At 41.5% G+C, this 17,571-nt stretch overlaps 2 protein-coding genes across 2 annotated transcripts; both read left to right on the plus strand.

Annotated features, from left to right (window-relative positions):
• The first annotated feature begins 305 nt into the window (after positions 1-305).
• On the plus strand, positions 306-11,971 carry LOC148911025 (uncharacterized). The gene is made up of 3 exons (XM_089030815.1): positions 306-335; positions 9,745-10,093; positions 10,206-11,971. Exons 1-3 carry the CDS (start codon positions 322-324, stop codon positions 11,001-11,003), a joined length of 1,161 nt encoding a protein of 386 aa, XP_088886941.1. The 5' UTR covers positions 306-321; the 3' UTR covers positions 11,004-11,971.
• A 3,632-nt stretch (positions 11,972-15,603) lies between these two features.
• On the plus strand, positions 15,604-17,396 carry LOC116299733 (uncharacterized). Its single transcript, XM_089030161.1, has 2 exons — positions 15,604-15,948; positions 16,070-17,396. The coding sequence occupies exons 1-2, from the start codon at positions 15,604-15,606 to the stop codon at positions 16,865-16,867; spliced, it is 1,143 nt and encodes a 380-aa protein (XP_088886287.1). The 3' UTR covers positions 16,868-17,396.
• The last annotated feature ends 175 nt before the right edge of the window (positions 17,397-17,571 follow it).

Consider the following 17,571-nt stretch of genomic DNA (forward strand, 5'->3'; position numbering starts at 1 on the left):
AGTCACTAAAAGTCATTATACGTAATGATTTCTTTTGTAAAATAGAAAGAGGTTTGATGGTAGATTCGTATGTGTGTCCCCACAAAACAATGCCATAAATTAATTAAGTAAGGATAAACTAAGGAGTAGTAGAGATTAGATTGATGTAAATTTATATATTGAAAGATTTGTAAGATCGAGCGAATGTTCTAAAGTTTGGTGGGACCTATGTCATCTTGCAGTACGTAGGTTGTTTTTGATGCCTTTTGACCAATCAGAACGCGCTTTGCAATTCAATTCATATTTCATACTGAAGTCAAGGTAAAGTTATTTCTCTCAGAGATGCCATGTTTAAGGTATGTATTTAAGTTAGTGTTAATCTAAATTTTTTTTATCTTGTAAATTTGTTCCAAATGCTTGCAATAACTTCGAGAATTTTCAGATGCCATAATGAACGCACAGGCTAACGACTTTCTTAAATTTGTTTCGCTTGTAATATTGAAGCGATTTTCCAAAAACTTTCCCAGAAGAATAAATGATTATCATCCTTTTATGCGCCAGAGAGCGTACGATAAATTATGACATTTAACCAAAAAGTAGACTTCACGATTTAGACTGTTTTTTATTTTAATTTATTTTTATAATTACTCCTTATTGAATTTTCATTTTATAGTTTGCGTTAATCTGACTTTTTTTATCTTGTAAATTTGTGCCAAATGCTTGCAATAACTTCGAGACTTTTTAAATGCCATAATGAACGCACAGTCTAACGACTTTCTTAAATTTGTTTCGTTTGTAATATTGAAGCGATTTTCCAAACATTTTCCCAGAAGAATCATTGATTATCATCCTTTTATGTGCCAGAGAGCGTAGGATTAATTCCTGTTAGATTTTGAGGAGAATGTGAGTCTGATTGGAGTCCTGGCCTTGTGTATTTTTCTTACACGAGGGAGTGTATTCACCAATCAAATAAACAGCGAAAAACGAAAAAATACATTTTAGATGATTGTAAGTATTTTAAGGAAAGGAATAAAAACCCAACCTTAAAGTTGTAATTCAAGCCACCTACAACTTGAAATTTATTCTTCCTTGAAATGAAGGTTGTTGTAGGATATTTTGGCTCGATGTATAGTTGCCGGCCTCCTGCTGTCATCCATTATAATAATAAAGACCACCAACTTTATTTAAACTGCAAAGGTGTGGGAGTTGTATTTTACTTTAAAAACTGAACTTTCATTCTGGATAAGTTCCTCCTTGCTTCATGAATCCAGTTACTAAAAGAGGATTCCTAATCATCTTCATCTTTAATATATTTTTGCCGATCTACTTTCGACACTCTCCTTAATTATTATTATTAGACAGTGCCGTAAGAAAAAAATTTTCCGATCAGCGAAAGAGGTATCACTGAACAATTACATAGTTAATCCGCATATGCATATTCTCCTAATCTTGTAGTATTTTAAGTTTAGCAGGAAATGAAATCCTTCTACAGGCTTATTTACATGGACGTTTTTATTGAAATGTTTGAAAATACAGTCAATTTTGTTTGTCATTGTGTCTTATGCGTCTAAAGAGACATTTGTCCAACTGGATAAAAGGATTATTAATTATTCAGGGTTTTAAAAATGCACTTATTGTTACGGTTGCTAGCGTAACGTAGAGGCTTTCTTTCTTATATTTTACTGTAGCGGCTTGGGGTCACCCTTGCTGTCAACTAGACCCGCGGTTACGCCGCTTGGGGAGAAAGGCTTAAACACTGTAATCCATACTCGATTCTTTATTGTAATAATGTTGGATCACGTAAAAACTAAAACATAATACAAAGGACATAAATAACTAACTATAAGCGACTATAATCGGGTTACTAAGCTAGCATCACATGCGTAAACTTTGGTAACATTGTATAAGTTTGGTTCTTTAAATCATAACAGATTTGTATACGTTGAAGTATGGATCTAAAGATATTGATGGGTTTCTTCCGTAATCAGGTATAGGTGATTGTAAATCATCATGTAACACCAAATATATGATATAAAGGGGGTGGAAAATAAGAAGGATAACATAGTACATACCTCTTTCCTCCCGTACAGTATTCAATCTAAAGCCACGAGGCTGAAACATTATACTACGCTAATAGTAATTGACGAAGTGACGTAATCGAATAAACAGCAAATCATTTACATGGCTCCCCTAAATTGATCCTTCAATTTATAATCAGTGACAATGATCTCAAAAATTAACGTATAGTAATGTCTCTTCCAGCGATTAATAGTGTCTTTTAAACCGATAAACAAAACAAAACAAAATGTGATAAAGAGCAATAAATGAGATAATATTCAATCTAAAATTGTTCATGAATTAGCTTGTTTTGCTGCTAGGCTCCTCTGGTGGGGAATTCCCCGTACTGTGGCAGCGGGATACTCATCACTGTTCATTTTGGCGTACAAGCAGCACTAGCTTGTGGATAGGACGATCAAGATAGGTAGGTGCGTTTATCTTGTTTTCTTTGGAGTTGTCTGCCATCTTCAATCGTACCTTTCTGACTAGACCATCATCACTGGGGAATGTCTGTGCTATTCGAGCTAGGCGCCACTGCGATCTGGATTGGTTTTCGTTCTTCAGGATCACGACGTCTCCAATTTCTAGGTTCGTCCTTGGACGCTCCCATTTCTGTCTCTCTTGCAAGGCATAGAGGAAGTCCTTGCGCCATCTAGTCCAAAACTGATTGGCCAAATGCTGCACCCGCACCCAACGTTTCCTTGAGTACAGGTCCGCCTGTTGAAAGTTACCTGGAGGAGGGAGGACTATTTTGGATTTCTGTGTTAGCAATTGGTTTGGCGTGAGTACTTCCACGGAGTCTGAAGGTGAACTTCCAGTTGTAGTCAATGGACGGCAGTTTACGATAGATTCTGCCTCCACCATTAATGTTCTCAGCGATTCGTCGTCTAGTTGGGTTCCGTGGCTGCGGAGCAACGTCGTCAGCACGCTTCTGACAGTGCGAATCTGTCGCTCCCATACTCCGCCCATGTGACTGGCATGGGGCACGTTTGGTTTGAAGTGCACCCAGTCACACTCATCCTTCAGTAGTTTGGACCTTATCCTGTCGTGTTGTAGTTCTTCCATTGCAGCGTGTAGTTCGTTCCTTGCTCCCATGAGGTTAGTCCCTTGATCAGATCTGAGTTGGCGCACCGGACCTCTTCTACCCACGAAGCGACGGTAGGCATTCATGAACGAATCGGTTGTTAGCGACGACGCTGTCTCTAAATGGATCGCCCGAGAGTTCATGCAAGTAAAGAGGACGCCATAGCGTTTCAGCTCCTTTCTGCCTTCCTTTATGAGCCAAGGTCCGAAGTAGTCAACGGCACTGTATGTAAAGGGGGGTGCCTCCTTTACTCTATCGTCTGGCAAGTCCGCCATTTTTTGTTGTTCCAGAGCACCTCTTGACCGTCGGCATATGACGCATTTGGATAGCTGATGTCCAACAACGGAAGCACCGCCAATTATCCAATATCCTGACGCTCGAATTTCAGCGTGCGTTGTTGTACGACCTTGATGGCTTATCCTGGTATGGAAATGTCTGACGACCAATTCCGTGACATGACCCTTCTTTGGTAGGATAGCCGGATGCTTGATATTAAACGCTACATCTTTGTTGCTTAATCTTCCGCCGACTCTTAGAACGCCTTCCGTGTCGATGAAGGGATCGAGTCGATATATAGGGCTGCTCTTCTTCACTGTGGCTGGTTCCTTGCCTTGATTGCGTAGGGTCTCAATTTCTTCTTGAAAGTTGCTCAACTGTTCTGCGCGAATTATCTCCGATTCTGCAAGCTTAATGGCCTTGACATCCACGTTTGGCTTATCGTTGGCTTCGTTCCTTGATCTGAGCTTGATTCTCTGTTGGAATTTAGTGATGGCAGCAATACCGTTCCTGACTTGATGCCAGTCTGAGAAGCGTTTGACGCGGTCCAGTAGGCTAAACTGTTCTTTTACTTTGACGCGGAATACGGACGCTCTTTTAACTTCAGGATCATCGGCAGGGATATCCAGGACCACTGGACCATTTGCTGGGTTTTCTATGTCATTCCAGAGGAAATCTGGTCCGTTCCACCATCTTGAGTTGTTGATCAACTGTTGCGCTCCCATACCACGTGACGCTTCGTCAGCTGGATTCTCCGCTGTCTGGACGTACTTCCATTGAGCTGGTGTGGTGCGATCTCTTATCTGTTGTACTCGATTGGCGACGTATGTATGGAACCTGCGGGCATCGTTGCCGATGTACCCGAGCACCACCTTGCTGTCAGAGTAAAACGTTTCTGGGATGGTGCTGTAGGCAAGTTCTTTCTTTAGGAATGCGCTGATGTTCACGGACACTAAGGCTGCTGCGAGCTCTAATCTTGGGACCGTCACTGGCTTTAGAGGCGTCACGCGAGATTTCGCCATGGCTAGACTACAGTGTATCTCGCCCTTGTGATTCCTTAACTTCAAATAGGAGCATTGACCATATCCACCAAGGCTGGCATCGGAGAAATTGTGGAGCTCAGCAGACTCGATCGTTCCAAAGTTGGTCGGTTTATAACATCGCGGGATCTTGAGATCCTTCAGGTGGTGCAGGTCATCCCTCCATTTCTCCCATTCGGCTTGTAGCTCGTCCGATAGCCTTTCATCCCATCCCAGATTTTCCTTGCACATCTGCTGCAGAATTTTCTTGCCTTTGAGAACGAATGGTGAGACTAATCCCAGGGGATCAAATACGGAACTCACCGTGGATAGTATCGATCGTCTTGTGAGTGGCTTGTCCTTAAGCTCTATACGGAACTGGAACTGGTCGGATTCCACGCACCACTGCACGCCTAAGGCTCTTTCTATCGGCAAGGCCTCGCACTTGAGGTCAATTTCTTGGATGTTCTTAGCGCGTTGTTCTGTTGGTAGGCCTTCGAGGACTTCCTTGCTGTTGCAGGTGAACTTGTGGAGGTTAAAGCCTCCCATCTGGCACATTGCCTTTGTTTTCGTTATGAGCTCATTTGCTTCCTTAACTGTTTCCACGGACTTTAGACCATCATCGACGTAGAAGTCGTTGCGCACGAAGTCGGCAACTTCGTTTCCGAACTCCTCTTCATGACCATCGGCAGTTCTCTTCAGTGCGAAGTTTGAACATGCTGGGGAGGATGTTGCTCCGAACAGGTGCACGGCCATTCGATATTCCTTGACTGCCTTCTCTGGATCACCTTCTCTCCACCAAAGGAACCGCAAGAAGTTTCTGTGGTCAGGCCTGACGTTGACTTGATGAAACATTCCTTCAATGTCGCACATAAAGGCCACGGCTTCCTTTCTAAAGCGGCAAAGCACGCCGGTCAAGTTGTTTGTCATGTCTGGACCCTGTAAGAGACTGCCGTTCAAAGAACTTCCTCGAAATTTTGCGCTAGCGTCGAATACCACTCTAATCTTCCCAGGTTTTTTGGGGTGATAAACGCCATGATGCGGGATATACCATACTGTTCCATCGTTGATTGAGAGCTCTGCTTCGGGGACTTCCTCGGCGAAGCCCTTACTTATTACCTCTTGCATGAAATTCCGGTAATGTTCGCTATAAGTTGAATCCGCATCGAAACGCCTTTTGAGGTTGTTCAGACGGCTCAGGGCCATCTGTCGGTTGTTGGGTAACGATACCTGGTCAGTCTTCAAAGGTAGAGGTAATTCGTAATGACCGTTATCTAAATGCTTGACACCGCTCTCGAGGATTTTGATAAAGTTCATTTCATCGCGGGACAGGGATTTTTCTTCTGATTGATTCGTACTGCTCTTCTCGATAAAGTCCGTCATGAACATCTGGTTTATCAGTGCAGGAGAGATAATCTCTTTGGATTCTGTTTGAAATGTGATATGACATCTGTTGTCACGGATGTCTGACTGCGTGACTGCACGATTGGTCGTGTATAGATGATCTTCATTTTCTAGTCGGCTGGGATCCACTGAGCCTATGATTCCCCATCCTAGCGCTGTCTTCTGGCCGTATGGGTCGTCCTCTCTGCCTGGTATGACGTCACGCGGTTTTATGGCACGTGGGCAATTGGAACCTATGAGGATTCCAACTTCGACGTCTTCCCTGTAAGGCATCAACCGTTCGGCTATTTGCTCTAAATGAGGCCAGTCACGTGCCACTTCTGGTCTTGGGATTTGATTGCGTCTTGCGGGAATGTTGTCAAGTGAGTACGCACCTGGTAGAGGTATGTCGGCATTTTCACTTAAGCCACATACAGTTAAGCCCCTTATCTTCATACACCTTTCCACGCCTTCACCCATCACCGTGCCCACGCTCAGATCGACGAGTGGGCCGGTTAGGGATAGTTTCTTCACCACAGAGTCCTTTATGAAGCAAGCATCTGATTGGTCGTCTAGAAGAGCATAAACTAGCAGTTTCCGCTCTGGATCAGATGCATGGTGCAACCATACTGGGACTATCAGTGAGCTGACAGAGTATACTTCATCTCTTGGCGAGCTCTGAATGCGATTCGATGTTTTGGGGCTGGGAGGTTCCTTTTCTGCATGTCGCTGTTCACGTGGTACATAAGTTTCCTCATGTAATGATGTTGGGTGAGGTCCCTTGCACTCGTCGCAGGAAACCTTCTTACGGCACACGTTGTTCTTGTGACCCCATCTCAAACAGCCAAGGCACCGCCCAGCCTTTATTATGAATTCCTTGCGTTTCTTTTGTGTTAGTTTGAGATACTGGGGACATGTTTCTATGTAGTGTGAATCCTTGCACATTGGACAGGTGGGACTTCTGGGATCTTGCCTTTTCTCATCGCTTCTAGAGGCTGTTTTCGTTGCGTGAGATACACTGCCGTAGGGTCTGGTACGGCCGTCGTGCGCACTGTTCTTGTGTTTAGATTCACTTTCAGCCTTGAAAGCGCGCATGGAGATTATGGGGTTGCAGGCGATTCTCGCTTCATTTTGGATGAAGCTGCAGAACTGTGAGAACGGTGGATAACCGGCAGTTGGAGTGTCCTGGTTCATCCAATGATCCACTTCTCTAGCCCATCGGTTGACGAGGTAAGGTGGCAATTTCTTTACCATTTTCTGGTTTTCGTCAGGATCGTTTAAAGCGTCCAGGAATGAAGTGGTGCGCATTGCTTTTAGCGACTGGTTCAGAAAGTCTGAAAACTTTCGTAAGCTGACACCATCGTTGGGTTGGACCTTGGGCCATTCGTTTATTTTCTTTCGGTAGGCATTCGCGATAAGGAAAGAATTTCCGTACCTGTTCTTCAGTACAGCCTTGGCCTCCTGATATGCTTCCTCCGTGTCTAAGGTGACATACCCACTTATCGCCTCCTTTGCTTCACCTGCTGTGTACCTCCCAAGATAGTACAGGCGCTTCGCCGGCTTGGTAGTTTGTTCTTCCACGATGGTCTGAAAGGACTTTAGCCATTTGGGGTAATGAAGCAAATCTCCACGGAATATTTCAGGTTCTGGGAGTGGCAGTGAATCTCTTGTTCGCCTTTCACTCAACAGATCAGCCAGTTGCATTAGAGGATTTTCTAACTGTGAGGGTTTCGGTGATTCCTTTGGAGGTCGTACTGTACCAGTCGTGGCTGCATTCCTATCAGGAGGAATTGTCGGCTCCGGGATCGCCTTGCTACGCAGTTCGCATGGGGGGTAGATTTCCTCGTTTGCCGACCACGGTTGTGCAGCAGAAGCGGTAGGGACCGGTGCAGCGAAAACGTCTGTTCCTTGCGAAGCATGCTCAAATCCTTCCATGGTGTGAGCGTTCGTGTATCTAGAGGCCGATGGGGAGGCGGATGGAAACTCGCGGACTATCGCGCTATCTATTCCGCTGGGCAAGAAGGAGACTTGTGTGACTGGCGGAACGGTATCACGTGACTGTTCAGCTGTTGTGGCGAATGGATTGGTCACGAATTGAGGCTTAAGCTGGAGCGATTTTGTCGGTGACTCGGTGATATATGTATAGTATTTATCATTTTCGCCAGCGGTTTGCGTTACCGCTGTTGATTTATCGACTTTACTAGTGTTTATATTAGGCAATAGCGGAGGTGGCATGTGGAATGCAGATTTTATGGGAGAATCTATGAGAAGCTGATGGTGTATTTGGTCTTGTACGGTGATCGGGGTCGAATTGTAGTTAGAGACAGGGTTTGAATGCAACGGAGGAGGATTATATTTGTCTAATTGAGAATGCGTGACTGAATTGACTTGACCTTCTAAATATTCTTCTAAGCGTTCCTGTGAACAGTTTTCACTAGGCAAATCCGCAAATCCTATGCCTTCGATATCGAGGAGAGCGTTCATTTCGGCCCGTGCTATTTCATATCCTTTTTCCAGCTCGAACTTTTTGAGATCTTCCCTTGTTTTGTTAAGCGCTGCTCTTTGTCGACGTTCTACATCTGCTAAATGTAACTCAGCTGTCAGCCTCGCTAATTTTGTTGCCATTTTTACCTTTCGTTCTAAAAACGAAGCTGTCGATGACTTTGAGCCACTCGATTTTTGCGATCTTTGCGATTTGCTACTGGAACTTCCTAATATTGACGGCGGCGCGGAATTCTCTCTCTCCTCGGTTCGTTTTAGTTCCAAAATTCGGTTATTTGCCAACTTTAATACTTCGTTGTGTTCCTTAAGTAAGTTCTCAAATTTCTCTGCGTGTGAGTTTACTTCTGTGCCTATATCTTCTTCGTTTCTTAATTCTGATATTCTATCGTAGACGGACGAGACGATTTCCCATCGCGTTTCTAGATATATCCTTTCGGGTCTTAATTTCTCGGGATCGTCGCTGTCAGATATCATATCCCTTAGTTTATTGTGTTGTTTTGACCATTCTCTCTGAGCATTACGAAACTCGATGTCGATTAGCTGTAATTGATATACGCGTCCTTTCTCGGTCTGTATTCTTACTCGTTTTTCTGTCATGATCAGTTCGCTAGGCCTTGTTTCAATCCGATGGTTTTAACTTGAACGTTTTGATCGAAAGAGTTTTTACTGTAGCGGCTTGGGGTCACCCTTGCTGTCAACTAGACCCGCGGTTACGCCGCTTGGGGAGAAAGGCTTAAACACTGTAATCCATACTCGATTCTTTATTGTAATAATGTTGGATCACGTAAAAACTAAAACATAATACAAAGGACATAAATAACTAACTATAAGCGACTATAATCGGGTTACTAAGCTAGCATCACATGCGTAAACTTTGGTAACATTGTATAAGTTTGGTTCTTTAAATCATAACAGATTTGTATACGTTGAAGTATGGATCTAAAGATATTGATGGGTTTCTTCCGTAATCAGGTATAGGTGATTGTAAATCATCATGTAACACCAAATATATGATATAAAGGGGGTGGAAAATAAGAAGGATAACATAGTACATACCTCTTTCCTCCCGTACAGTATTCAATCTAAAGCCACGAGGCTGAAACATTATACTACGCTAATAGTAATTGACGAAGTGACGTAATCGAATAAACAGCAAATCATTTACATTTACACCAATTTTTGTGAAGAAAAAAATTCAAAAAGAGCTTTAGCTCTATTTTTAAAGTTCTTGCAAGATAAAAAAATAGGTGATAGCACCTTTGGTGACAACAAAGATTGTATGGGTTCTATTGTTTGAATACTCAATCGGGATTTGTCTAGTCTGTGTGACAATTTGTACTGGTGCCCTTGGTAGGTGTATTTGCACTGTAAGCTTTGTATTTATCAACTAAATTGAACAAATAAATAAATAAAAAAATGATTTTCTCGTTTTTTCCTATAAAGCAAAATGGCCAAGATGCTCATACTTCATGCATTGATATTTATCGTTGTCTCATATCTACCGAGAGCAGCCTTCACCCAAGACACGTGCCCAGTGGTCAGATACAATGGCAGATTCAATGAGAGTGACCACGTGAAACACCACGCCCTGAAAGGACGATCCTACAAAAACCTAACCACCAATAACGTACAGGAGTGCTTCAGTGTCTGTATCAATGACTGTCGATGTGTGTCCTATCAACTATCTGGTAGACGATGTGAGCTGATTGACGAGGACAGACACACAGCTCCTGATCTTTTCATCCCATTGGTAGGATACAAGTACTACGAGCTAAAGCAAAAATTTAAAAAGGTAAAATAAACAAAATATGAATTAAATAAAACTGCACTAACTACTTTTAAAACTCTTTCAATACACTTCTAGAATTTTCAGTTTTGTAAATAGAGTTTTTAATCTATCGCAGTCCAACAGTGTTGGTTGCTCAAGTCATTGTAATAATGGCTGTTGTCGTTATTCTAAACCTTGCCTTAACGGTGGAACCTGCATCGAGACATGTCAAAACGTCACACACAAGTTTCAGTGCAAATGTCCACAGGGTTTTGGTGGAAGAGTTTGTCAGATTCCTCCTTCATGTGCAGCGTACAGCCACATGCCTGGGCCAAACATCTATCCAATCCAAACAACCAATGGTAAAGTTTTGAAGGTGTACTGTGATATGACGTCAGAGCAGGGGATGGTGTGGACTTTGATCGAGTCATTTGCTCTTTTGGCAAAAGAAAAATACAAACCGGCACCCATGACAATGGATTTTCCTTCAAACGAAGAAAACCCTTCAAACTGGTTTGACTATCGCTTGTCACACAATACAATGCAACACGTCAAACGTGACGCTACTCACTGGAGAGCCACTTGTAACTATGACACTGATGGACTGGTCAAGACAGACTACATTCGAGGACGTCTGAGTGAAATAGATATTCTGACGTACTTGGGGGGTTTCACATGTGCTAGAGTCGAGTACATCAACGTGCGTGGAATAAGCTGTCGGAACTGTACCACTCATTTCAATCAAGACTCTGCTCTGCATGCATTTGTTGATAGTGGGTATGGATGGAACATCGATTGCCAATGGAATGGAAGACATGGAGCTGTTCGTTACTGGTGCGACAACTTTGGAAGATACGATATTATAAACCCAGCTCATCGATGTTCATCTTCGTTATCATCAACTACGCAGTGGTGGCTTGGTAAAGAGGTCTAAGCATGTGACTTTCTTTTGAGGTTTAGCATAAACTCGGTTGCCAATGGGATGGAAGACCTGGAGGCACTCTTACTAAAAGAAACTGGTGCAAGGACTTTCGAAAGTACGAGATTATAAATCCTGCTCAGCGATGTTTATCTTTGTCTTCATTTACCACCCAGTGGTGGTTTGGAAAAACTTTCTAAGGATGTGCGTTTTAGCATAAAGACTTTCCCAAATGGTCTGACTATCGCATGTCACGCAATACTTTGTATTTAATTATTGACTGAGTTGGAGGGCCGGACTGGAAAATCTTTAGCTCAAGGTTATGCCGCATGGACCGAGCGCCGCGATTACAAATGGGCAAGAGGTAAATATTTTTCCGTCTTCCCCGACCTAACTTAGTCAATTATTTTGTTATAAGACCCAATTTTTATCGTAAAAAAGACTAATGAAATCCTGCTAAAACGAGGAGTGCAGTACGGGTTTCTCGGCCCGCTCACGTCAACCGATATGGCCCCATCACGTGACTTTGACCGTACGGTCATAGAATTTAACACGTCAAACACTTTGGCCAAAAAAGGTCATATCATCCCTTTATTGACAGTTCTAGGGGGTTAGATGTTGGGTGTAAATGGAATGTAGGTCCTGGAGAATGTTCATCGGTTGTGAATTGGTGCGGCGACTAAAGACTAGAGGGATATTATCGAGCTACCAACCCTGCTCATCGTTGTACTGCATCGCCGTGTTCTACCATGATAACCAATGTTCTCGTTAAATGCGCATATTTAAAATAATAGGATATTTTTAAAAAGATCCTTTTGAAACCAACACCTGCTGATACTGTTGTTGTACTGGTTGATGTAGTTAGTCTTATCTAGAGTCTTACCTCATAACGTCTCAAATATTCGGGCCTTTTTTTCACACTTTTTCATAGTTCTTTTCTTGTTTTTGTAACTGAATTGTACAAATAAAGACTGTTTGCTGTTGTTGTTGTTGTTCTGGTCAGATCTTGAATCAGGTATTTCCTACAATGGCCGTTAAAGGTAATGACTCAGTCGTACTTGTGGTCCTCTGTGTCAATGGTAATGACATACTGATCACGAGGCAGCCTCAAATTAGGTCTTAAGGCTTGGCATTTAAAATCTATGGAAATAGCCTAATCTGTAGGCTACCCCATATATTCTCGGTTGGGATTCTTGTGTTAAATTATACGGCAGACGACTAGGGACGAGAGAGGAGGAGGAGACTTCGTCGTTCTTGCCCTCGACACAGGAAACCCGAGGAGCAAAAAGAGCCAAGGAGATGCCTGTGGAGGAGGCTACTATGGAAAAATAAATATAATACAGTATGATAAACTTTAATAAACTTTATTTGACACAGGAATCCTTCAGTAATGACTGATTTACGAGGATGTTTATAATATTTCTCATTAGCTCTATTATCGCGATAAAAATAACTCTAATTTTTCGATGATTCAAACGAGAGGCAGCGTCATTAAAAAAAAAACAAATGATAGCAGACATTGGAGTTATACTCTACTGCTTCAGAACAATAATTGTTGCCTTGGGTCAGTTTCTATAAAATTCGTTGCATATTTGACTCAAATGCCTCGACTCAAAATGATCGTTTGAAGGCAATAGAGCGCAATTCTAATAAAACGTTCAGAGACAGGTGTCGATAAAGTTAACTGATTAGTTGGCAAAATTAGCCTTGTTTGTAAATTGAAGGCATTAATAATTAATAAACCTTTTGTCGTCAGTTTTTCGCAAAAATAAGAGAGAATGTATGTTGGCGAACAGCGTCCCCCAAAGCCATACATTCTATCTAAGCTTTGTGGCTACTACCACAGAGAGGCAAAGGCTCTATGCTATCGCGATGTAGGGGGTCCGTCAATAAGTAACAAATTAAAGAAACGTCGTAGCCAATCAGCAGTAAGCAAGCAAGCCGTGCTCAAAGTATAATTTTGGAATAATTTTCGGGTTCCACTAATAAAATGTCGCCATAGGTTCGTATATTACCGCAGTGTAACCGCTTCTACAGCGATGACACATTTCATGTCTATTTACGGTCAAATGAAAGGTTTTGCAAGTATAGTCTCTTTGCAGGACTTGGTCACGTGCCTGGATACCACATAGCAACGCATTGCTGGTGAGCAAGCAAACCAGCTTCACGCTTTGACAACAGTAGATCGAGTGAATGAGTCTTGATGAGTCTTAATTTACCCGTAATTTTAAACAAAAAGTGACCTTTAATTAAAAAATTATTGGCTTTGTCTGACAAGAAACAAACCTCTCTTGTTGGATTTCGCTTCAATTCTGTCCGATTTTCTGCCGTATGTGGAGTTCCGAACGGAAGACAAGTTGGGTACGTCGGGAACGAGCGAAGGAAATATGTCCTTAACAACTAGGTATGTATTTAAATGATGAAATATGTCCTTAACAAAGCAATGACGATCTTCAGTTCTCAATACTTAGAGGTATGTGATAAAAACAAAATGGATTCCTTAGTTTTGTTCAGCATATTGTATGGGATTTATAAGAAAACTAGAATTTCAATCTAAAGTTACCATAAATTATGACATTTAACCAAAAAGTAGACTTCACGATTTAGACTGTTTTTTATTTCAATTTTTTATAATTACTCCTTATTGAATTTTCCTTTTACAGTTAGCGTTAATCTGACTTTTTTTATCTTGTAAATTTGTTCCAAATGCTTGCAATAACTTCGAGTCTTTTCAGATGCCATAATGAATGCACAGTCTAACGACTTTCTTAAATTTGTTTCGTTTGTAATATTGAAGCAATTTTCCAAAACTTTCTCAGAAGCAGGGGCGGCGGAAGCCAAAAATCTTGGGGGGGGGGGGGCACTGAAGATTATATTTAACGCTATGTGATAATGACAATGTTTTGTTTGATTGCAGACGCATGCGGCGTAATAGAATGACTAAGAACTAATAATTTTTGGGGCGGCCAGGCCCCCCTGACCCAAGGCAAAAATTATTGTTCTGAAGCAGTAGAGTATAACTCCAATGTCTGCTATCATTTGTTTTTTTTTATTGACGCTGCCTCTCTTTTGAATCATCGAAAAATTAGAGTTCTTTTTATCGAGATAATAGAGCTAATGAGAAATATTAGAAACATCTACCCCCCCGGTTCCGCCGCCCCTGAGAAGAATCATTGATTATCATCCTTTTATGTGCCAGAGAGCGTAGGATTAATTCCTGTTAGATTTTGAGGAGAATGTGAGTCTGATTGGAGTCCTGGCGTCGTGTATATTTCCTAAACGAGGGAGTGTATTCATCACCCAAATAAACAGCGAAAAACGAAAAAATACATTTTAGATGATTGTAAGTATTTTAAGGAAAGGAATAAAAACCCAACCTTAAATTTGTAATTCAAGCCACCTACAACTTGAAATTTCAATTACTTTGGTCACTTAGTGCGGATTTAACCAATATATAGCTCATTCTTCCTTGAAATAAAGGTTGTTTTACAATATTTTGGCTCGATATATGGTTGCCGGCCTCCTGCTGTCATCCATTATAATAATAAAGACCACGGCCAACATTATTTACACTGCAAGGGTGTGGGAGTTGTATTTTACTTTAAAAGCTGAACTTTCATTATGGATAATTTCCTCCTTGCTTCATGAATCCAGCTATTACTAGAAAAGTGGATCCCTAGTCATCTTCATCTTTAATATATTTTTGCCGATCTATTTTCGACACTCTCCTTAATTATAAGTACTAGACAGTATGAGAAAAAAATCCCGATCAGAGAAAGAGTTACAACTGAACAATTACATAGTTAATTACATAGCTACTCATTAATCCTATATAGGGAACTGTCCAATTATTTTCTTAATTGGACAAGTCTTGTTGATATGGGATTAATTAGGCAGCTATATAATTAATAGGTAATGGGATTCCATGCTCCCCAATCAAGAAATAATTAGACTCGAAAAATTCCTCTGACTACCAAATTGGATTGGGCATACGGCCTCATCCAATTTTGGAAGTCCTCGGAATTTTCCTCGTCCAATTATTTCTTAATTGGACAGCATGGAGTCCTATTACATATACTAAGCCGCAAATGCATATTCTCCTAATCTTGTAGTATTTTAAGTCTAGCAGAAAATAAAATCCTACTACAGGCTTATTTACATGGACGTTTTTATTGAAATGTTTGAAAATACAGTCAATTTTGTTTGTCATTGTGTCTTATGCATCTAAAAAGACTTTTGTCCAACTGGATAAAAGGCTTATTAATTATTCAGGGTTTTAAAAATGCACTTATTGTTACGGTTGCTAGCGTAACGTAGAGGCTTTCTTTCTTATATTTTACACCAATTTTTGTGAAGAAAAAAAATTCAAAAAGAGCTTTAGCCCTATTTTTAAAGTTCTTGCAAGGTAAAAAATAGGTGATAGCACCTTTGGTTACAACAAAGATTGTATGGGTTCTGTTGTTTGGATACTCAATCGGGATTGGCCTAATCTGTATGAAAATTTGTCCTGGTGCCCTTGGTAGGTGTATTTGCACTGTAAGCTTTGTATTTATCAACTAAATTGAACTAATAAATTAAAAAAAAATGATTTTCTCGTTTTTTCCTATAAAGCAAAATGGCCAAGATGCTCATACCTCATGTATTGTTATTTATCGTTGTCTCATATCTACCGAGGGCAGCCTTAACCCAAAATACGTGCCCAGTGGTCAGATACAATGGCGGATTCAATGAGAGTGACCACGTGAAACACCACGCCCTGAAAGGACGATCCTACAAAAACCTGACCACCAATACCGTACAGGAGTGCTTCAGTGTCTGTATCAATGACTGTCGATGTGTTTCCTATCAACTATCTGGTAGACGATGTGAGCTGATTGACGAGGACAGACACACAGCTCCTGATCTTTTCATCCCATTGGTAGGATACAAGTACTACGAGCTAAAGCAAAAATTTAAAAAGGTAACTTAAGCAAAATATATAAATTAAATAAAACGTAATCGTGTACGAACTACTTTTAAAACTCTTTCAATACACTTCTAGAATTTTCAATTTTGTAAATAGAGTTTTTAATCTATCGCAGTCCAACAGTGCTGGTTGTTCAAGTCAGTGTAATAACGGCTGTTGTCGTTATTCTAAACCTTGCCTTAACGGTGGAACCTGCATCGAGACGTGCCAAAACGTCACACACAAGTTTCAGTGCAAATGTCCACAGAATTTTGGTGGAAGAGTTTGTCAGATTCCTCTTTCATGTGCAGCGTACAGGCACATTTCTGTGCCAAATATCTATCCAATCCAAACAACCAATGGTAAAGTTTTGAAGGTGTACTGTGATATGACGTCAGAGCAGGGGATGGTGTGGACTTTGATCGAGTCATTTGCTCTTTCGGCAAAAAAGATATACAAAGCAGCACCAATGACAATGGATTTTCCTTCAAACGAAGAAAACCCTCCCAACTGGTCTGACTATCGCTTGTCACACAATACAATGCAACACGTCAAACGTGACGCTACTCACTGGAGAGCCTCTTGTAACTATGACACTGATGGACTGGTCAAGACAGACTACATTCGAGGACGTCCGAGTGAAATGGATATTCTGACGTACTTGGGGGGTTTCACATGTGCTAGAGTCGAGTACATCAACGTGCGTGGAATCAGCTGTCACAACTGTACCACTCATTTCAGGCAAGGCTCTGCTCTGCATCCATTTGTTGATAGTGGGTTTGGATTGAACATCGGTTGCCAATGGGATGGAAGACATGGAGCTCTTAGTAACTGGTGCGACAACTTTGGAAGATACGATATTATAAACCCAGCTCATCGATGTTCATCTTCGTTATCATCAACTACGCAGTGGTGGCTTGGTAAAGAGGTCTAAGCATGTGACTTTCTCTTGAGGTTTAGCATAAACTCGGTTGCCAATGGGATGGAAGACCTGGAGGCACTCCTACTAAAAGAAACTGGTGCGAGAACTTTGGAAGTACGAGATTATAAAGCCTGCTCAGCGATGTTCATTTTGTCTTCACCTACCACCCAGTGGTGGCTTGGTAAAGCATTCTATGCATGTGAGGTTTAGCATAAAGACTTTCCCAAATGGTATCGCTTACTATCGCACGTCACGCAATGTTTTGTATTTATTGACTGAGTTGGAGGGTTGGACTGGAAAATCTTTATCTCGAAGTCATGACGCATGGACTGAGCGCAGCGATTACAAATGGGCAAGAGCCAAATATTTTCCCGTCAGGCCCGACCTAACTTAGTTAATTAACATTTTGTTATAAGACCTAATTTTTGTCGTGAAAAGAGTGAAACATCCTGTTAAAATTAATTAACCATTTCCCAATGGTTTCAGTGTGAGAGCGAGCGAGCAGGACCGTACGGACATAAAATACAACACGTCAAACACTTTCGCCAAAGGTCATATCATCCCTTTATTGACAGTTCTAGAGGGTTAGATGTTGGGTGTAAATGGAATGTAGGTCCTGGGGGAGAATGTTCACCGGTTGTGAATTGGTGCGACGACTAGAGGGATATTATCGAGCTACCAACCCTGCTCATCGTTGTACTGCATCGCCGTGTTCT

Source organism: Actinia tenebrosa, unplaced genomic scaffold, assembly GCF_029948245.1.
Source record: "Actinia tenebrosa isolate PJP-AT-01 unplaced genomic scaffold, QUT_ActTen_1.0 PGA_scaffold15__27_contigs__length_11533743, whole genome shotgun sequence".
Classification (NCBI taxonomy): Eukaryota; Metazoa; Cnidaria; class Anthozoa; order Actiniaria; family Actiniidae; genus Actinia; species Actinia tenebrosa.